The sequence below is a fragment of the Octodon degus genome, unplaced genomic scaffold (genome assembly GCF_000260255.1).
Source record: "Octodon degus isolate 3935 unplaced genomic scaffold, OctDeg1.0 scaffold00045, whole genome shotgun sequence".
Lineage (NCBI taxonomy): Eukaryota > Metazoa > Chordata > Mammalia > Rodentia > Octodontidae > Octodon > Octodon degus.
This window is the reverse complement of record NW_004524621.1, coordinates 3979473-4001718: the sequence shown is the minus strand read 5'-3', so window position 1 is coordinate 4001718 and position 22246 is coordinate 3979473. Positions and strand designations below refer to the sequence as shown.

General features: G+C 50.0%; 1 protein-coding gene across 1 annotated transcript in view; it reads right to left on the bottom strand.

Moving 5' to 3' along the window:
• The window catches only part of Prdm15 (PR/SET domain 15), a 49833-nt gene that overhangs the window by 27094 nt on the left and 493 nt on the right, over positions 1 to 22246 (bottom strand). Inside the window, exons 2-7 of the mRNA XM_023716096.1 lie at positions 8608 to 8653; positions 7921 to 8014; positions 6700 to 6853; positions 5699 to 5951; positions 3313 to 3414; positions 345 to 575 (exon numbers count right to left, since the gene is read on the bottom strand). Coding sequence (XP_023571864.1) covers positions 345 to 575; positions 3313 to 3414; positions 5699 to 5951; positions 6700 to 6853; positions 7921 to 8014; positions 8608 to 8644 — 871 coding nt within the window. The 5' untranslated portion in view covers positions 8645 to 8653. The remainder of the gene's footprint in view (positions 1 to 344; positions 576 to 3312; positions 3415 to 5698; positions 5952 to 6699; positions 6854 to 7920; positions 8015 to 8607; positions 8654 to 22246) is intronic.

The following is a 22246-nucleotide window of genomic DNA, read 5'->3' as shown; positions in this document are numbered from 1 at the left end:
ACCAATACCAGGTGTGCAGGCAAGGGACCAAACACTGGCAGTTCATGGAAGGAGCTGGCACCATACCATGCACGAGGACCCTGCTGGGGTGGGCTCCTCTCTGCCAGGGATGAGCAGGGCAGCTGGGGGGAGGCGTCTCCCCCAGGGGCGCAGTGCACGGGCTGTCCCTGTCTAACATCCCAGTCAGCACCAGCTTCGTGTGATCCCTGCACTTTAACGAGACGACCAGGAAGTGAACCTGGAGGCCACTACCATGTGGTCTCATGGCAGGCAGAGAGGTGACCTATGTGAGCCCACGCCCAGGAGGCCGTGCCCCCAGAGCCCAGCATGCGTCAGCCGCTCACCTGTGGGCTCCTTGTCCTCCACGATGACCAGAGGCTGCTGGGACTTGGACGCTTTGGGCTTCCGCCCACGTCGAGGCTTCTTCTTCTGCTCCTTGGGGGGGCCAGTGCTCTCGGGGGCTGCAGGGGGCTCCCCACGGGGTGCGCTGGGCTCCTTGTCGGGCACCGCTGCTGCCTCCGGCTGGCTGCCTGGGGGGAGCCCCTTGCCGTGTTCTAGGTGGCCCAGGAGGTGCTCTGCAAGGACAGCATGGCTGACAGCACCGCTGGGGACAGCAGCCCCTGCCCTACCTCCTTCCTGCCCCCACAGCGCTTTCTACTCTGCACACTAAGCACGAAGCATGTTCCTTCTCTCTCTCTTTGAAGGAACTCGTTGGGACCCAGGGCTTTGCCCTCGGCCACACGGCCAGCTGTTTTAAATTTTTCCTTTTTTTAAATTCTCAGCCTGAGTTTTACTCAACTGCTAAGATGCCCAGCCTAGACGCCAGAGCGCTGGGGTTATAGGTAACCGTGCCCTTTGTCTAGATATATGAGTTTTAACTCCAGTGTGTCTGAAACTAAAAACACTTCCACTACACCAAATACAACTATGGGTCAAGTATCCCTTACCCTCAATGCCTGGGACTAAAAGTATTTCTGATCTTGGAGCAGTCTGGACTTGGGGTTTTAGAATTTCACAGCATTTCAGATTTTGGATTAGCACAAGGGATGCTCAGCTTTATTTTTTATTTTTTAATTAAGTGGTGGAGCAAGGATAAATACACAAGGCAGTTTTTTTTTAAAGCATATGTCTATCTCCATAGGAAAAGAATTGGAAGCACATATTGAAACACTAGTTTTTTCTGTACATGATGAAAGTATAGTTTTCTTTCTTTTTTTGAGATGGTGAGGATGTTTGTTTGGGTCTTACTATGTAGTTTAGGCTGGACTTGAACTCATGGGACCCTCCTTCCTCAGCTTCCTGAGCAATGGGATTATGTAATATTACATGTCTGGCAAGACTGTTTTATTTCTTTTTTTGAGACAGGTCTTGCTGTGTAGTTCAGGCTGGTTTTGAACTCTCTATAGCCCAGGCTGGCCTTGAACTTGAAGCAATTCTCCTGTCTCAGCTTCCCAAGTGCTGGGATTACAAGTGTGCACCACTAGGCCTGTTCTATTTTTACTTCTTAAGATGGGCTCTTGCTAAGTCACTCAGTTGCTCTGCATGGTAAGGCTATCTTCAAAAAGCACAAGGCAGTTTTTACCTGCCTGAAGTCATACACCTTCTTCTGAGTTCAGTTAAATCCCAGTTGAAGCACTGGTTTGGTCTGGAAGATGGCCAACCCCAAAGAGGGTAAACCTGGCACACTGGACCCCGAAACTCCACAGTAAAGCTTTCCTGCCCCAGGCGAGCCCTCAGACACAGTGCTCTGGCAGACAGCAGCAGGCAAGTATGATACAGGCTGAGAGTCACACCAGGGAGCCCCACCTCCTTCCAGAGCGTGCGGTGCCAGTATGACCCAAGGAGGACCCACTCGCACCAGACATGCCCTGGACCTGGAGCACATGGGCCCTCTGTCCCCATGTTCTGGCCTCTATGCTCCTCTCCACTTGTCTGGTGCAGACCCCAAATTCCTCAGCCACTGGGTAACCAAAAAAACACCTTGAGGGGCTGCAAGCAGAGGGTAAACAGAAAGAAAGTGCCCCTCAGGCACTGGGGTTGGGCATGGGGGGGCGGGGGGGTCAGCAGAGGCTGCAGTGCAGCTGGGACCATGCCTGATGGGCACCAGCTGCTCCCCGAGCTGCTGCACAGGCAGGTGGGCTATTTGCCTTTTGCGGTCTTAGCCTGCTCTATCCTGAAATGTGGGGTGGGGAGATCAGACGTCAGCCTCAGCAAGGGCTTGGAGCAGGAGGGTTGGGCCCAGTGCCATGCAGATAATGGCCCGGCCACACAGGGCCACTGTGTGCCACCTTCGGTCACTGGCACCATTCAGCCAGAGTGAAAGGTTTTATTTCTTCATTCAAAACCAGTCACCAGGACCAGGGAGATAGCTCAGCAGTCGAAAGCACCTGCTTAGCAAGCTTAGGCAGCCACAGCAGACCATGGTTTGATCCCCGGCACCACATGCCACCCACCCTCAGGGCGGGCTGAGCCAACAACAACAACAAAAAAAAAAAAACCAAAAACATCAGTCACCAGACAGGCATGGTGGCACATGCCTGTAATCCCAGCACTTGGGAGGTTGAGGCAGGAGAACTGGCATATGTTTGAAGGCTACATTGTGAGTTCAAGGGCAGGCATAGACTGCACAGCAAGACACTGTCTCCAAAGTCGAACAAGACAAAAACAAAAAGCCAGTCACCAAGGAAAATTGCAAACAAGAAACGTCTTTTTTGCTTGTGGGCGATGTCCCTTTACTCTGTGGTCCCACAGCTAGACTTTATCCACCTCAAGATGGGGTGCGCTTCGCAAACAGGGCTTAGACAACCCTGCAGCCACCTCACCATTTCTGTCTTGACAACAGATAGAAGCGCAGGCCCCTGGCTTGGTGCGCGCGTGATCGCAGTTCACTGCACTGCCATGCAATTTCTCCAGTTATGTAGCTTTACCCCACGTGGGCCCCAGAAGAGCTATGTGCCTGGTGTGAGTCCTGAGAGAACACTCAGAAAGTCCTTAGGGCTTGGCACAACTCGGGGTACCTTGGACTCTTTCTGTGCCACCTTGGAGGGACAGCAGCCTGGGCAGACAGAGGAACATGGGACAGGGACAGGCAGGAGGCAGAAAAGGCAAGGCTCATGGTGGCTCTAGCGGCCTTGGTACCTGCCTGTCCTCTGTGTGCCCTTGAGCCTGGCCACAGGCAGCTAGCTGTAGCCAGGACCATGGGAGGGAGAGCAGCCCGTGGCAGGATGGACCTGGGGACAGGTCAATCGATACCAGCAGTGCCACGGTCCACAGGGAACCCCTAGGCAGTACCACCCCTGACCCCCGCCTTACCATTGAGCAGCTGCAGCTCCAGGAAGGAGCTGGCACACACCTTGCAGGCCCACGGGCCACGCTCAGCCTCCGCAGGGGTGCTCAGTTCTGGGGCACCTGCAGCTGCGGGAGACGAGAAAAACGGCTGGTGACCTGTGGAGCCCCACACCATGGGGATGTGACTGTGACAGGGGCAGCAACAGCTAACACTGCCGGGACACTGCTCCCACTCGTCCCCAGGAGAGGAAGCCGAGCAGAACGGAGGAGTCTCAGCCGCTGGCTCCCCTGTGCCTGGGAGGCCACTGAGAGTCATTACCATTTTCATATCCTGCAGTGACCCCAGGTTAGGTCACCAGGAGCAGCCAGCCTAGGACAGTGGGTCAAGTGCTCAACAGGTAGAAAAGACAGAGCTCCAACCAACCAGTGAACACCTCCATGATTGCACTCCTACGGAGGCTGCACGCAGTGTAGACTTGATGGGATCCACCCAGTGACCAGTGAGCACAATTCTGGCTGTGTCTGGGTGACCACAGAAGTGACCTTGGGGGTCTATGTGTAGCTCCTTCCTCTCTGAGCCTGTTCCCCTGCTCTGCCTCCCAACAGCTGTGAGCCAAGCAGCTTTGGTGCCACGCCCTTCTGCCAGGAAGTCCCTGCCCAGCAAGCCAAAAACCAAGTCTCCAGAAACCATGAGCCACCTGAAACCCTTCCTCTTTTATGTTACAGATCACGTCCCAGCAACAGGATAGCTGACTAGTACAACTAAACTCTCCAAGGAAGAGCTGCTCATTATCTGTCCCCAACAGAAAGACCATGAAGGCAATTCTAAAGCCTTCCATTGTTTACTTACTTCCCCAATTGAAGCACTCCTTCAGGCCTAGGCTGCCTGTGACCACGTCTTCCCACCTGTGGTCACTGGAGGTGCCCTTCCACGCCCCAGGGTGTGGGGCCTCCTATATCAGGGCCACCTAGCTGCGTGACAGTCACTGGAGCCCATCCACTACACAGTTGCCAATCAGAGGCCTCCCCAGTAGGCACAGTGCAGACTGGGCAGCTGGAACTCAGGTAAGGTATAGCACCCTTTGCCTTGACCTTAGCTTTAACCTTGAGTCATGCTGACAAGGAGTAGATCCCCAGGGACAATCTAGTAACCCGACCTCTAGGGGATGGCACCTGTGGGTCACAGCTCTCAGTCTCTGGGAGTTCCATCCAGGTCACAGCTTCCTGTATGTCATTTGGGGAATCTGGCCTCAGAAGTGGCCCAGAGCTGGCGGTACTGCCACACAGGGCCCAAAGCTAGGCAGGGAGCAGAGGGTGAAAAGCAGCTGTTCTCACTGCATCCTTCCTGTCCCCTTCTGTCAACATGAAGGGCCACCCCAGAAGCTCATATCGAGTTCCTCCCCCACCTGAAAGAGTCGGGCTGCAGCCTAAACAGAGAACAGTGACACAGCCACACACGAGGCAGGGACAGTGAGGAGAGCCAACCACAATCATGGCAGAGGGGGCCCGAGACAGACCCTCTCTGACCTCCAGGAGGTACCAGTCCTGTGACACTGCAAACTTGGACATTGGGCTCCAGCGCAGTGAGGGATGCTTCTGCGGCTAAGTACAGTGCTTTGTCGGGATGGCCTGGCACACCTGCATGGCCCAGCATGGCTCCCAGCACACTGCGGTGCCCGCCTGCCTTCAGGGGACACAGCTGCATCCCAGACTCCACGGTACAGCTGACACGGGTGGGCCAGAAACTTACAAGGCCACCACGTCTCCTCTCTGGAGCCACTTGTTGTCTGTCACATGGCGCTTGTGACGAAAGGCAACTATTTTCCTGGGGGACTCACTTCCTGAGGGGAGGGGCCAGTGTCCACTGTCAGGTCAGAAGTTCTCTCCATGGCACAGGAAGCAGTGTTTGCTTCCTGTGCAGGAGCAGGTGGAGTCATCCAAGTACTGATTCAAGGTCAGAGCGTCACACAGCACCCATTTCTCATGGCTTCTTGATGCTAGGTGAAGAGGGGCCATGTTCAAAAGACCCCAATGTGGGCAAGATGGCTTAAAACCTAATGGCACTCCACAGACAGGGTGATGTCCCATGCCGGGTTACCAGGACGACAGATACGTCCAACAAAAAGTTGTAGTTGGAGATCAGGTGATGTAAGCAAGTCTTGTGTTGACTACACACACAAACACATGAAACTACGGATATGGACACACACACACACACACCCCTAGGTACACATGCACACCTGCGCGGGTGCACAGAGACGCTTCTCAGACAGCAAGCTGCACCCAAATTCCCCTGTACACAGCAGGGAGGTGGCCTTCTCTCTAGCCAGACTCCAGAAAAAAACCGACCCACGCAGTAAGGAGCCCCCAACTCCATGCCACCCCTGCACACCCATCCCAGGGACTCTACCGTGGCCGCTGGAGCTGGTCTGCTTCAGCATGGGCTTGTCCATCTTCTTGGCATAGAAGGCTGCATACCACACACGCAACTCGGTGCCAGGTGGGATGTCGCACGAGGTGGTGAAGTACACATCGCTGCCCTGCTGGAAGGCTGTGAGGTTCTGGTGCGCAGGCTCAGCCGCCGGCCTCACCAGCATCATCCAGTTGCAGTCGTCCTCATTGGAGGTGTCAAAGCACACGGGGTGCCCATCCTTCTGGAACACCTGCAGGACCCAGCAGAGCTGTGGTTGCCTGCCAGCTGAGGCCACATGGCCTCCCATAGGCTGGGCTGGGTTCCTGGCAGTGAGGAGGGTCACACAGAGAACACAGGAAGAGAAGGCAGGCACTGTGGAAGGTCACTGTGCCACGGGTCTCCTGGGACCCAGATGTGACCTGGGGGTGTGGGTGCTGGGGGCTGGGACCTGAGCTTTGCACCCAGGCCAGGGGCCACCTGACTCCTGACCGTAAGCAGTCTTGCTCTTGTGCCTTGTTTTCTACTTCTGTCAACAGTCATGTGCCTTTCTTTTCCCCTATTTGGCTGAAATGTGTCTGTATGGATGCTCAGTTTTCAGTGTTTGCCCTGAACCTAGCTTTTGTTTTCATTTTTGTTCTTGCTTTTGGAGGCAGGGTCTCACTATATAGCCCAAGCTGGCCTTGAACTCACAGTGATCTTCCTGCTCTAGTTTACCAAGTACTAGGATCACAAGTGCAGGCCACCATGCTCACCTGGGTACAGTGGCAAGGCTTTGGACTCTCTCCCAGTATCTCTGGAGAAGCTGTGCAGGGTGCAGATCGTGTGCACAGATGCCAGGATGCCTGCAACCCCACTGAAGCCGAGGTCGAGGTGGGACCCAGGACACACCAGGCTCCCCTTGGTGTCTCCAGCCCATGTGTCAGTGACCTCTGAGCAGTGTCATGAGCTGTCATAGGCCACACACCCATCTCCCCCCCCCCCCCAGGTAGCACCATTACCTTCAATGGAAATGCGGACTCCTTCTCCCACTTGGCAACCCTTCTGGACTCGAATGGGCCAAACTGTGTGCGCCTGACCAGCTGGGTGACAGCAAACACACCCTCTGCCCCATCCTCCAAGCGCCGGATCTCCAGGTTGGTTGGCAAGGAGGACCTGGGAGCCAAGGTCAGGACTTAGAGAGGCCCCACCTGCCACCTGCTTGGCACAGTCTCATGCCAACTCTACGCAGGAGCTTCTGGAGAGTCCTCCAGGAAGGAAGGCCATTCCAACTCAGTTGAAGTATGGTCATTTGCACAATGTCCTCAGTGCCACAGAGCCTCCCCAGGCTGGGTAAGTTATGCCAGGGCCCGTGCCACGGCAGTGATTTCCGAAGACCTATGAATTCCAGGTATGGGTGCTATAGGTAAGAACTTGGGCACACAGCATCTCAAGTAAAGGAGAACAGGATGGTGAGAGCTGACAGGAAAGAGCTCCTGGCTAAGCTGAGGCAAGCTGGACTGCCTTGTCAACTAGACCAGGTCATGGGCAGGATGATTCAGGAAGAAATGGGGCACAGGACAAGGCAGGGGCCAGCCAGGACAAGTCCAGAAGTGAGGGAAACACAAGGTTCAGGACATAGGCCCCGAGATGGAGAAGCCCATCAGAGGGCCCAGTTGTGCAAGCAATGGTTTCCATGGTTTCCCAGGCAGCAGGAGCCCCTGGAAGTCTGCAGAAGGGAGCTGAGCTCTCTGCTTTAGGCAAGAATGTTACAGTCATTGTTTCACAGAGAATGAGTCCCCATGAGCCAAAATAAACAAACCAGGTGGGACAGCCTGAGAGGTCACATTAGCACCAGCACAGTGACACCATGTGGGGAGGGGCAACATGACTTCCCCACATCACTGAGCCCCCTGAGGCCTAGAGCCACTGTGTGGCAGCCTTGGCTGGACCAGGCATCCTCATCCACAATCTGCAATGGCTCAGAGGTCCTGCCCAGCCCACCTAGCCTTGGTGAAGGCCTGAGTCAGAACACAAAAGAAACAATGGGAGCTCGGCTATCACACTCATGTGGCCCAGCCAGAGCCAGCCCAGCTCCCAAGACCCCAACCTCTAGGAGGGATAGCACCCAACTCTGAACTCCTCACAGCTGATCCTATAGGAAGACCTAGCTCCCCAACGGTGAAAAACTACTCACATTCTTCACGATCCTCGCACCTTGTGCCCCTGGGACGGTCACTCACCTCGCCCTGCTTAGCACAAAGGAGTCCTTGACCATGACCACAGGGCCCAGCTCAGGACACTCAGAGTCGTGGTACTGGCTACAGTCTTCACACCCTGCAAGCAGATGTCAGTGTTAGAGGGGACTGAGTCCAGGGAGGGCACACCCAGAGAATACACACCTGGAACCAGGCTCTGCCAGGCAGAGGTGACCCAAAGGTGAGGTCCACACATGCAAGGACACACCCAGAAGAGTGAGGCCTGTATCACAAAGTCCCCCTGGACTGTTCCTGCAAAGACTCCATGGCACTTTGCACACCCATGGTTACCTTCATGGTGGTGATGACCAGTGTCCCCGAAGGACAGGAATCATTAGCAGTCACCTTATACCTTAAACCTGTTTATTCTAAAGCGGGTATTCCTCAAAGTTTTTAAACCTCAGGTGGATTTTCTGAATGAAGGGCCACCTCTATGATGTGCCCTCCTCCACACTCTCCAGGAGAGGCCCTCTGCTCAGACCACGCCCTGCAGCACCCAGCTCATGGACTCAGTCACAGCTGTTAAGACAAGGGAAGCCACGCCCATCATAGAGAAACAGCTTTCGGTGTTATGAAGACAAAATGTGGGCATGGCTTTGCCAGACAGCAAGTGCAGAGCCCAATCTGCATTCTGCAACAGCAAGGGCCCCAGGTGGGCCCAGGGTCACTCACAGATGAACATGATCTCTTCGCTGCCCTCTTCGGCCATCGCTGACACCTGCCAAACACAAGAGAGTCAGCAATGAGCTTTTACCAAGGCAGTGTGTGTAAGTGTGTGTGTGTGTGTGTGTGTGTGTGTGTGTGTGTGTGTGTGTATGTGAGACAGCATCTGGCCAGAGCTCAAGCTGACCTCACAGCCCTTCTGCCTCAGCCTCCCAGAGTGCTGGGAGTACAGGCTGCACGACCACATACAACTATGAACTTCAGTTTTAAAGACCATCTCCACCAAGGACTCTTCTGGCCTGTGCAGTGACATTACTCTGCCCTTTCAAGGAACAGTGGGGACTCCTGATCTAGGTCGTTTGAAATATTTTCTCCCGTACAATAACTCTGCATATATATATGCCGGAGGCAACATAAACGCCTGCCTGGCAGGTACAAGGTCCTGAGTTTGATCCCAGGTCAGAGAGAGAGAGAGAGAGAGAGAGAGAGAGAGAGAGAGAGAGAGAGAGACACTTAGGGCCTGTGAGATAGCTCAGGCAAGCACAGGGACGGGGTTCAATCCCCAGTACCACATGATGCACTGGCCCTGCCCCGGGGCATGCTGAGCCGGCCACGGAGACCTAGCATGGTGGCACACAGTCCGGGTATGGTGGCGCACACCTGTAATCCCAGTGCTGAGGAGGCTAAAAACGGGAGGATCACTATGAGTCTCAACTGCATAGTAAGACCCTATACCAAATACATTAAAAAAATATGTAGTATATATAACATATACTACATATTATATATAACATAGTATATGATATATGATATATAGTATATACATTGCAGTTCTGACTGGCCTTGAACTCACAGCAATCCTACTGCTTCAGCCTTTCAAGTGCTACGATTATAGGTGTGCAAAACCACTCCTGGCTTACAGACACCATTTTTGTAAAAGATAAAAAATAAATAATAATAACAATAAAACAGAGCTTTGAAACAGGTTAGGAAAATTACAATAATTAATACATTATGTATTGTTAGCTTCATCACAGTTATTCAGAGTATAAGATACATGTATATCTTGTCCAAACAATATCAGTACAAACCTTTCTTTTTCATGAACTAAGAGAAACAAGCTGTATAACTGTCTTAACCATCTTGTGTATATTTTTTTCTTTTCCTCTTTCTTCCTTTTCCTTTTCCCCCATTATAGTTTATCTTTTCTTTTGAACTATTTCTTCCCAATCCACAATATCTATTGTACATTCTGGATCTTATTTCCTCATTCAGTTTCTCATAGTAATGGGATAATACAATGTTTACATATATGGGTCTGATTTATTTCACTTACAAGTATAGTTTCAAGTTGTATTCATTTATCTATAAAAAGTCTCCCATTTATCCTTCTTTATGGCTGAGTAGTATACCATTATACAGAAAAACAAGTATTTTTAATCTGTTCCTCACCCACAGATTGAAAAAATAATCCACAGGGTGGGAAAAATTTATAGCCAGTTTTCTCTCAAACAAAAGACTTATATCTAGAATATATAAAGAATTGAAAAAATTCAGACACTCCCAAATTCAAAGACCCAATCCAAAAATGGGCACCTGAAAAACAAACAAACAAACAAACAAACAAAACAAAACAATGGGCACCTGAGATGAAGAAATACAAATGGCAAATAAATACATGAAAAAATGTTCAACATCACCGGTCATTTAAGAGATACAAATTAAAACAACACTGAGATTCCATCTCACCCCAGAAAAAATAGCTATTATCAAGAAATCAACCAATAACAAATGCTGGTGAGGCTGTGGGGAAAAAGAAACCCTCCTCTACTGTTGACAGGAGTGTAGACTGGTGCAACCACTATGGAAATCAATGTGGAGATTTCTCATAAAAACTAGGATTAGAGGTCCCATTCAACCCAGCTATTTCCCTTCTCAGTATCTTCCCAGAATAATTAAAAACATTATATCATAGGTATATATGTGTACCCACTTTACAGCAGCAAAATTTGTAATAGCTAAATCTTGGAGATACCACTTTATAAGAGCCAGGTTTTATCCTCAGGCCCCACCCCCTGGGCCAGGAATTCTTAGGGGCATCCACATCCAAGGAAGGCAACCCCTGCTTTCTTCAGCTCCTAGCCCTGTGCCCAACATCCCATAAGCACTCACTCCTAAGGAATAAACAAATATGATGTATCTCTTACTCTTACATAACATCTGCTCATGTCTATTTCCTATCTGTCCTTAAGGTTGATAGGTCCCAGACCCAGTATGAGCTGTCTCAGGACAAAGGATCCTCCCATCTCCCTGCCATCCATGCTCTCCATGTCTCCGCTCAATGGCAAAAAGGCCTTTTCCAGCCTTTTCTTTCACTTCTGCTTAACTGCTACTGAAAAACCTAATATTTTGGTGCCGTGACTTGGATCAGTGAGCTGTGTAGCTCCCAAAGGGAGGGGGTGCCATCCCTCCCCTGGTTTTTGGGCTCCCTCACCAGTGAGCCACTCCTGCTCTTCCTGGCAACTGCCATTGTTAGCCTGCATCCAACACTGGCCCACCCCAACTCATTAGTGAGCCTTTTCTCAGTTTTGTGGTTTCCTGTCTCAGTTATAGAAAAAGTTATCCTCATGTTCCTTGGGCAGGGCTATTGCCCTCATGCCCCAAGGCAGAACAGTTACTTTCTTATCTTTAGAGACCCCTTCCTGTTTCCAGTAACCACTGAGAAAGCAGATGTGGGATTTATTCTCTCATATTTCATATGCGTAGGAGTAGGTGATGATCTCGCCTGGGGTGTAAAACTCTTGGCGCCTCAAATTTGGTCACCATTTCCCTCACACCTCAAGACAGGGCAGTTCTTGGAAAGCTGTCCTCATTTTCCATGGGCAGTGCTGCCTCTGAGAGGCCTTAAGACAAAAAGTTAATCTTTTACTGCCAGATGGCTTGGCCACAACACAACAATGAACAATGGCAGCCTATGGCCAGAGGGGAAAACCTTTAACCCCTTAAAACTTCTGTTATCTCAAGGGCAAATGGCCAGAAAGCCTTCATTGTTCCATAGGACATGCCCACCCCTTACCACTGGACCCTCCTCAGGATGCTTCTCCTCAACCTGTCCAGCCTTCTCACTCATCTCAAACCTGCAGTCACTTTACCTTATGAGGCTCTCAACTCTGCTCTCTCCTCTGCTCAACTAATTCAGCCTTAAGGCAGTCTTAGTCTCTTAAAAAGTCTCTTCCTCCACTTATCTGCTGCAGCTGTAAAGCTAGAGAACTCTACAGGAATAAGTCTGTCTCAGTTGATAGAAGTTATTCAGAAACTGATTCATGGAAGCTAATAAAAAGAGATTAAACCCCACATTCAAAGACTGCCCTTCTTGCTAGTCCTCAAGTCCTGGACTTGTCAGTTGTCAGTTCTTCCCTACCATCTGTTCCTAATCCTTATGCTCTTACAATGTATTAGACTAGATAGATAGATAGATAGATAGATAGATAGATAGATAGATAGATAGGTAGATAGATAGATAGATAGATAGATATGGTTTTTACATTTTTAAAATTGACTACAGAAGTTTTTTAAAAATAATTTTATTGAAAAGCAAATAGCAATGAGACAGTTTCATAATCGATTACTAGCACATTTTCAATAATTAATACATTGCATATTGTTGTCTTAGTGGTTATTCATTGTACAAGATGCAGACATGATGTCATGTCTCAAACACTATTAGTACAAACCTCTCTATTCATTGAATTAAGAGAATGGAGCTGTATATCTATCCTAACTATTTTGGGTGTACCGATACAACATGGTCGTTTATTTCTATCCCACTTTTTTGGTTATGACTACAGAAGTTTTGACTAGTCTTTTATAATTACAAACTTTAAAAAGATTATTATAATTTAATTTGGCCAGAAATATATTTGAGTGCACTCTGATTTTCTAAAGATGTTCATGTGTGTTCTGTGTATGTGTTTTTAAGTGTTTGTAAATCATTTTATGATCCTCTTTTATTTCAGCTTTACAAGATAGACTTAAAAACTTGCTTTCTACTAAGTTACCAGCTGGCCTAAGTGGTATCAAAATTGGTTTACTCACAGGTCATCAAAAATTTTTAAGTTAATTAATCATTAAAGTAAGGAGACAGGACTTCAGTTGATGGATGGAGGGGTAGCCAAGTTTTGTCCATTATGGGGAGTACCAATAATCTCCATAGTCTCATAGAAGACACCCTCAATAATTTGGTCATTTGTTAAAAGACAGTTTTTTCAGAAAAAAATTAAAATGAGGTGTTCTCATAAAAGATACTTGATATAAAACAATGACAATTTGTTAAATGTATTCATGTCTTCCAAATGTACAGTATTCTACAATATAAAACTGATAATATTTTCATTCAGATTTGAACATATGCCTTTCTCTTATGCTCCAGATATTTTTAATAAGTTCATGTCAAGACAACATGAGGTCATCAGTCAAATGATAATTTTCTCACAAAAACTTATGTGATATGTACACTGTATGTGCCATTACATTTAGAGGTACTTTGCTCAAATAGAGATTTCATCATGACTGTTATGCTACACTACTTGTATGACTACTGACATCAAATTTTTTCCGTAAAACTACATAACTGTTGTTGTTAACATTCTACAGGTATATAACTACTAGAGTATCCATGGTTGGTAAGCAATACCAGTTCTCTGGCTACACTCTTACATTTCAAGGAGCTTAATAATACTCAGATAAAATTTTATTGAGTGTATTGTTTCCAACTAAGTGCACTAATGTAGACCCAGATTCTCCTATAGGAACAATTGTTATTAATTCCTATTTTATATCCCGATCTGTTCTTGACATTCGTGCAAAGCTTAAAAAGACAGATCTTAGCCCTGAAACTCCACAGGAAAAATTATTTAATCTGGCTTTCCATGTCTTCAATAATGGAGACAAAAATAAACTGTACACACATACCAGCTGTTGGCTGTGGCACTCAGGGCTCCCATCAAAGCAGGATCTAAGCAAAGTGATGCTAAGTCTAAACAAAATGCCATCACCCAAGTTCCTCCTGGGACCCTGGGGACAAGACTGCCACCATTTGCAGCCACCACTGGGACCTGATCCCATCTGCAAGCTCAAGGGTCACTGGAAATGCAACTGTCCTTTCCACCAGAGAGCAGGTGAGTCATCCAATTCCCTACCTTCATAGAAGAACTTACTGCAGCTGGATCTATCGCTAGACCTGCTCAGTCTTGCCTCTGAAGAGAAAACAAGAGGGTTCAGGGTCCACAACCCTCATCAAAGTATCTTTGCTAGAGCCCTGAATCTCACTGGACATCTCAGGTAGGACACTCTTGTTGACATGGGGGCCACATATAATGTTCTTCCTGAGTTTTCAAGTATTGTATTAGATCTGCAGTCTCCATAGTGGGAGTTGGTGGCCGACCTAAATGGTGCCTTCAGACAGGGCCCATTCCCTGCTGACTCTAGACACTGTTTTTCATTCATAATTTCCTTGTGATCCCAATCTGATCCACACTTGTCATGAGGAGAGCTCTCCTCCAAAAGCTCCACTTCTCTTTTACCTCTCTCCCCACAGTGTTCGTCCTACATACCCATCCTCAATGTGCCACCAGCTCCTCCTTTCCTCTTTCCTTGTTGACCGCATACTCTGAGACACTTCCAGTTCCACTCATGCCACCATGCTACCCCTGAACTAGTTTGCCTCAGGGATCCCTCAGTCCTCCCCTGCACTCCCCAATATCCAACAGCCCCTAAACACCAATGTGGAATAGAGACAAGTGGGCTTTTTTAAAGGTCCACCTCACCAAACTTATCCTGGAGCTGCATCTGCTTTGGCCTCTGCTTCCCTTGGCTCTAACTAGACTCAGGGCACTTCCTAGCACACCTACCTTCCTAAGTCCATTTGAGCTCACATATGGGAGACCTTTTCTGCTTCATAACTTCTCCACTTCTGATAATCTTCCTCCCATCACTGACTATATTCCAGTGCTGTCATTCCTCTGGTACCCACTGTGACAACAAGTGAATGCCCCCTCTTACAACCAATAGATACCGCTCATTTGGCACTACCTATATTTCCTGGAGATTTAATATATCTTAAATCCTCTAAGCCTACAGGATTAGATCCTACATGGACCGGCCTCCACCTGGTCGTCCTCTCAACAACAGTGGTAAAAGTTGCTGGTCTGCCCTCCTGGTTCCACATCACTGGAGCCAAGCAGTGTCCAGACAACTTCACTGTACTTGACAACTCTGCTCTTCCTGATCCTGAGCCCTTATTGCCTGAGTGTTCTTCACAACTCCTGTCGCCTACATGTCTTCACCTAACTGTGCATTTAAAAACCCCAGGATAACTCATGTATTGATTTTCCATCTAGTTTCTGATCCCCTACCTTCTGCTGGTCTTTTGTTCACCACCAGACTCTGGACTGTTTGCCCAGAGGACTTTCAGGAGCCACATAAGAGTTCTTTGATCTTGGATGCAAGCCTTCACTAATGATAACTTCTCATCCTGGCTGAAACACCAGTCACTAGCCTCTATATAGGCACAAATCATCATCTTGTCAACCTCCTCCCCCCAAGACAATGCCCCCATTCAGCAGGAAGCAGTCTAAGAGATTCATCGCCCCTTCATAACAACTAAAAGATGAAAATGCTATGTTCCAGCACAAGTACAAGTTGCCAAATTATCATGTTCCTCATTCAACATGGGTGAATACCCAAAACAACAGCTTGTCTTCCCAATGGCCAGTTCTTCCTTCTTCCCCACCCCAGTCCTGGATACCTTTCCTGCACACACAAGGGAGCCTCCAGTCAGCTCCTTGTGTGTCATTGAACATGCCCCTCAAGCTCCACCCCTAGAAAAAGTCCATAGTCTCAGACTTTCTGACTTAGGTCAGAGGTTCCTCCCATCTCCCTGACATCCACCCTCTCTGTGTCCTGCTCAATGGCAATAAAAGCCTTTTCCATCATTTTCTTTTACTTCTGCTTCTCCATTGTGCCACCAAAAAACCTAACAAAGGTCCCCACAGAACCTGTCCATCCCATACAGCTGAGCACAGCCTGACATCCTCCAACCATCAATATACATGTTTGTTGAGCAGTTTAGCCAGGTTCTATTCCGAGATTCAGATTACTAAACTGAAAGATGAAAATAAAAACACCAACCTCACAGTTTGAAGACAAACATAAAGCAAGACACACAGTTTGTGACACCCCATAACAATCTCCACCCCACAATCATTCCTGGATCTGCTTCTTGCTGGGCCCCTCTGGGGTCAACTGCTAGGTATCTTCCTAGCAAAGAGGCCTGTGGGTATTTCATGAATGTCAAACCTGCTTCCTCTGCCCTGGTCAAGAGTGTCTGCTGTGGGAACATAGGGTTGCATGATGCACCCCAAAACTGCAGTCAGACTCCAGTAGGAAGGGGTCCTAATAAAATTCACACAATGAGGGCAAGAGCAGGGAGTCTGTTTTGGTCTTGTCATGGTCACCTGGGTGAGTCAATGGGGCCTGGCTACCTCTCCCTGGAACAACACTGTCCCAACCCTGGGTCTGTTAGCCACTTCCTCAAAGAGCCCCATGGACACATCCACTCCACACAGGGTCACAGGGGCTGTAGCTACTGAGGCAGCTTTGGAAGACACTACGGGGAAAGAATTGAGAGGGCTGGAAACCAATCTGGAGTTTTAGCGTCTTATTACACACTGTGGATATACTTGAATGCGACAGTCCTCCAAGGGTGGCCTCTGAGACAATTTTCCTGAGACACAGACAGAGATTACAGCCACCCTCACAGGAAGGAGACAGAGTATCTTAAAAGCCTCTGCTCTCTCAGCAAACTAATGACCCTGGATGCACCTAACATTTTTTAAAGAAGTCAAAGTCCAGATTCTCACAGCCCGTGAGAAGTCCCAAGCAAGGGACTACAGAAATCAGCACTTCAGGTGAAAGGAAAGGGAGGCACTAAAGATGTTAGTATGACCCACTAGTCTGATGGAACCCCGAGTCTCCCTGGGGGTCTCCTGGGCCAGGAGGCAGCGGTGTCCAAAAAAGAGTCTGGGACCACCTGTCTCTGCCGAGTCCACTCAGGACAGCCCTCTGTCACTCTGATGAGGCACCCAGGCTCCACTACAGTTTTACTCTGTATCTCTCTACAGTTTGTGTGACTAACTATGAACAAAAGGAGTAAGCACAACCGCAGCAACAGAGACCCCAGTGGGGGACCAAGACAGCAAGTGTATCGCAAATGTCAGTCAGGCTGAGACCTGGCCACTTGGCCAGACTGTGACAGAAAGGGCCGAGCTCAGGCCCAGGTTCCCAAGACTAATCCTGTCAGGTCACGCATGACAGGTGTGAGAAGCAATTCTGAAGAAGGGTGAAGGAGCAGGAATCAGTCTCCTGGTTCCCAGCTTAACTAGGAAACTACAGGAATGAAGGCTTTGGCACCAGTGCAGCAGGAAAGAGAATGGGGAGCCTACCGGTGCCCTGAAGAGCCCAGCTCACTGGGACAAAGCCAGATGCAACTCAATGGAGGAGGCAAAGATGTTGCAACACACAGGGCTGGAATAGCCAGACACCCAAGGACCAAAGAATGAACTGGGACCTCAGGTCTCATAAAAATGAACTCAAAATTCATCCTTGGCTTAGGACATAAAAACAGAAGGAAGTCTTTGGGACCCAGAGCTGGCTAGTTGCAGATCCTTTTACAGGCTGTGCTTTTGGTGCTAAGATCTCCTTGCCACACCTCTTGTGTGTTTCTTGGACAAGTCCTACAGTGTCAGGCCATTATCAAGATGTGGCTCATCACTACAGAAAGGATTCAGCTGAGACTGGGGATGGAGCTAGGTGGGAGAACATTCACCTACATGAGACCCTGGCTTTACCATCAGCAGCATATGTAAAAACCCAGTATCTCCACATGCTGGGGTACAGCCATGAGGTAGTGGAAAGCCCACCTGTCATGCACAAGGCTGTAAGTTTGACACTCACTGTATGTCTGTGGGTGTCCGACTACGTTAGCATTACTGAATGTGGGTAACAGCCATGCTGGGTATGGGGGTGTACCTGTGTAATTCCAGCACTCGGAAGGCTGAGACAGGGGGATCTCTGCAAGTCTGAGACCAGGCTGGGCTACAAAGTGAGCTCAAGGCCAGCTTGAACTGCATAGCAAGACCCTGTCTCAAAAAGACAGACAGGGGCTGGTGAGATGGCTCAGTGGTCTAAAGCACCTATTTAGAACAAGCTTAGCAAAGCACAGGGACCGCGGTTCAATCCCCCAGCATCACATGCCAGCCAGCCCTGCCCCCTGGTGGGCTGAGCTGGCCACACACACACACACACACACACACACACACACAAAATAAATAAATAAATAAATAAATAAATAAATAAATAAAATTTAAAAAAAAAAAGACAGACAGACAGACAGACCAACTGATCAACCGACCAAAAGAAAACAGTAACAGCAGCCACAAACTCTTGTCTATAGCCATAAAATATATTGGAAGATTCAAATATACTATTTTAATCATTTTATTTAGCCCTACATATGCAAACTATTACAATTTCAATATGTACTTAGCACAAAAATTTGTAAGCAGTTTCTTTCACGCCCAGTCAGTAACCCAGTGTGTATTTCTAGCCTCGCTTCCAGTCTTGCTTGAGGCCCTGGGATTTCTGTTCGCACAAGAGGGGATATCTTCCCTGCTGTCCAGCGTGGGCCTCAGTGACAAGATGCAAAGGACCCTGGGGTCAGGAGGTGGCAGGTCCACTCCGGGGCTGTGACACACGGGCATGTAGGGGGAAGGGGGAGAGGAGGCTGGGCCTCTGCTGGGATCCAGCCAAGCCTGAGTATCTGGCTCTCACTGTCAGTCAGCAGGTGCTGGGCCTCAGTTTCCTCATACAGATGGGGAAACCCAGTCTACACTACACTTTCTCTGCATGTCCTCACCCGTTTAAACCTCAGACCATTTCTGGTACCATTCACAAAGTTTCCATCCTGCCCCCTAGAACTCCGTGTCCTGCCGCCATGCTACCCCTCTGTGTGCAGTGCAGATCCAGAGGGCATGGTGGGTGATGTCTCCAGCCCCAAGTCCCCAGCATAGTGCCAGATCAGAGCCTGCCTGGACCCCCCTGTGATGGCTCAGCCTCCTGTTCCCACATGTCTCACTCTGCTGCAGCTTCCCTGGAAGGCCTGGTTGTCCTTCCAGCCTCACAGCACAACCAGCTGCATGGGCACCAGTGCTCTCACTCAGAATGCAGGACACTGGAGGCAGGGCGCAGCCCTGAAGCTGCTGGGTCTGATTTCCTTCCTACTAACAAAGCCTAGTGTGCAACTCCCACCCAAACTCCCTGGTCTGCTTTATGGGCTGCAATCTGTCATTTCCTAGCTGGGACTTAGATTTGTTTTGTTTTTTGAGACAAGGTCTCACTATGTAGACCAGGCCAGCCTCAAATCACAGTGATCTTCCTGCCTCAGCCAGCCAAGTGCTAGAATTAGAGACATGTGCTACCACACACAGCTTTCCTTTATAATTTTTTCTCTGTTCTTTCTAAACTTTTTAGCTTCATCCGAGAGAGTATCTGGATTTTTGATTTTGCTTTTGGTTCTTTGGAGAAGACATGTCCTCTACTATCTAAAAAGGTGAACTAAGGCAGTGTGGGCTTCAGCAGGAGGACTGCTGCTCTCCCATGGACTCAGAACTAAGTGACCTGGTGGGGAAAAGAGCCCTGAGCACCTCTTGCCCAACACGGTGCTAAGGCGGCACTGATGTCCTGCTTCTCCAGGCAGCTCCGGGGTCCCCAGAGTGAGTGGGCATCCACACCTCCAGAGCTGCAAGGATATAGTTTTTTTCCTGAAACTTACCCAGTCTGTCACAGCAGCAGGAAATAGGCCTTGACAGAAACCCTCTCTCCATTTGTAAAACTCCTACCTGACCACTAACTAGGTCCATTAGGACCCAAACAGAATGCCCCACCCATGCCATGTGGGAATGCCACATTTCCACATAGACTATTCCTCCCTGCTCCTTAAGTGCCAGACACTAAAACAGGCAAACAACTGCTGCAGACCTCCCAGCGGGACCTGTCACATGCTTTTGTGGGTTAGAAAGACGCATCCTCTCAGCCCCTCCAAAGTGCTCCATTAAGACGTGTCCCCTTGTTTCCCAGGCCCCACTGTGACAACACAGGACAGGGACATCCTTAGCCTGCCCTGGACCCACTTTTTTCTTGGATGCTCCTTCATGAACCCCTCAGCTGTGCACCTTTTTCCTGGTCTTTGGTTCCTCCCTAAGGGACAGCCTGGCAGGCTCTGTCACCCTCCCTCTGTGCATTGCACTTACCCCAAGCCCCTCAAGCCAGCATGCCCACCTCTTTGGCTAGCCATGCCTCCTACAATGGCCATCAAACATGCTAACTGCATCTCAGAGGGCAGCATACCCTCTTTGGCCCTGATCAAACTGCTTCAAGGATATAGCTTCCAGTGTACTGAAAATACTGACTCTGTCACACTGGGAACACATCTGTGAGACCCAAACCCCAGGATAAGCCTGTCATCTGCAGCTCTGCCTGCAACAGAGAGAGATTTTGAGACACTGAACAGCAGGGCTTAGTATGCAAGGCCCCTCCAAGTTGCAGGGCTATGGGACCTTGGGACTCACACCGCAGGGCCATAGCCACTCTGAGGCTGAGGACATCAGAGGTGGCAGTCCCCTGTGCTGCCAGAGGAGAGCATTCAGGCCAGCTCCACAGAGCAGGCAAGAGCTTCCTGAATTGGGCGGTCCCAGGGTGCTTGCTCTGCACTTCTCCCCAATGTCCCAGACCTCCCCATAAGGGCCCAGTTGCCTGAGGGTCCCAGGATGAGGCACTTCCTATTGCCCACTGAAGCAGCTCCTGGGCCTGGCTCTTTCTGTCAATGCTCAAAGTGCCCCCCTCCCAGGGGTGTCCCCCCCACCCCCACACTGCCGGCCCTACAGATCCTGCCTGGTTCCACCCCAGAACCTCTGCCTTGCCAGATGCTGCCTGGGTCAATCTCACCCTGATCTCCACCCATAGCCCCCCTCAGTTCAAATTACCCTGCTCAGACACTGGGGTCTGGTCCCTGCTCCCTTCTTTCTGCCTGCATTGTCACCTAATACACTCATTGCTAGCTACCTACACTGCCTGTCCCACCTGCCTGAACACTGGGGCTACCAGGCCCGGCACCTTCAAGGTTGGCTGCAGCTTGAGACACATGCTAGGTGCTCAGTGTGCCTTGATTACGTGTGAGCTGAGGGTGCAAATGCCCCACGCACACACACACTGCAAGGGGAGCCGTCAGGTGTCGTCCACATGGCTCACAATCCAAACTGACACCTAGAAAATGCTAGGAGCTGCATCTGAGTGAACGGGGCTCCCTCCCAAACCCAGCCACCCTGACAAAGCTGGTCAATGGCACTTGTGGCTATCTCTTCATTTATTAATTTGTGTCCTTAAGAAATAAAGCATCCCGGCCCCTTCCAAAACGGAACACAGTTATACGTTCTTGGCTGGCAATGTTTTTCGCAAAAATAGGAATCAGATATAAAAAGAAAAACTCCATAAAGAAGAGAATTGAGAGCCTTTCCCTTTGAAAATCCCAACTCTGATCCCACCAAGTCTGAATGGCTCCCTGGGAGGCCGGGATTTGGAGCCAGAGGGAGCCCAGAAAATATGGAGAAGGTGACAGCACTCAGGCCTGGAACAAAACGTGGCCATGGGTGGGGATCCTGTCACTTAGGAAACAGTGTAGGCATCACTGAATTCTCCAGGGAGGTCTTCCTTGTCATCCGCTGTGGTTGGTCACAAAGCCTCCTAGTCACCTCCAATGGTGGGTCACAAACCTAGGTCACCTTCCCCTGTCACCCTCAGGGACACAGGACCAGGCGGGGCTCTCCACGCCCACCTAGTGAACTGATGTTCCAGGAGTGGCTTGAGAGCATGTGGGTTCTGAAGGTTTTGCACAGGCACAGGTTCACGTGTCCCAGTCACACGCGTGCTGCTCCCATGTCCAGCCACCTGGCCACGGCAAGGGTCACTTCCAATGTGTGCAAAAGGCCAGGGCGGCCGCTTTGGGGGCTGCACAGTGGTGGAGCCCAGGAAGCACTTACCAGGGGGTTGCACTCTCCATCCGGGGTCAAAACTCACCCCCAGGTCACTGGAGCCACACAGGGCCTGGTCCCCACCTGTCCACCCCTTCCCAACAGAAAAGCACATGCCACCTGCGTGTCTGCATCCCCCCCTCTGCCACCAAAACACTTAATAAAGTAATTAGTAAAGGAGTCCTGGAGAGCCCACCACCCCATCTCAGCATTTTTACACCCCAAAAGGGATAGGACGTGGAGACCCTAGCGTGGGCTCTCACGCCCGTGTCCCCGGCCTAGGGGCCAACTACAGCCAGCCAGCCGTGGGCGTCGCCGGCCCCCTGGGCCCGGCGTGGGCGGTGGGCGTGGGTGCTGGGCCCGGTCCCGAGGAAGGGTAGAAGCTGGACCCGAGTGGGCAGCGGCCTGGACGCGATCCCAGCCAGAGGCTCGCGTGGCGGCCCGGCGTGGGCACGGGAGCGGTGGGGCCGTGGCAGCGGGACCGTGGGGCCGGCGGGCGGGACCCG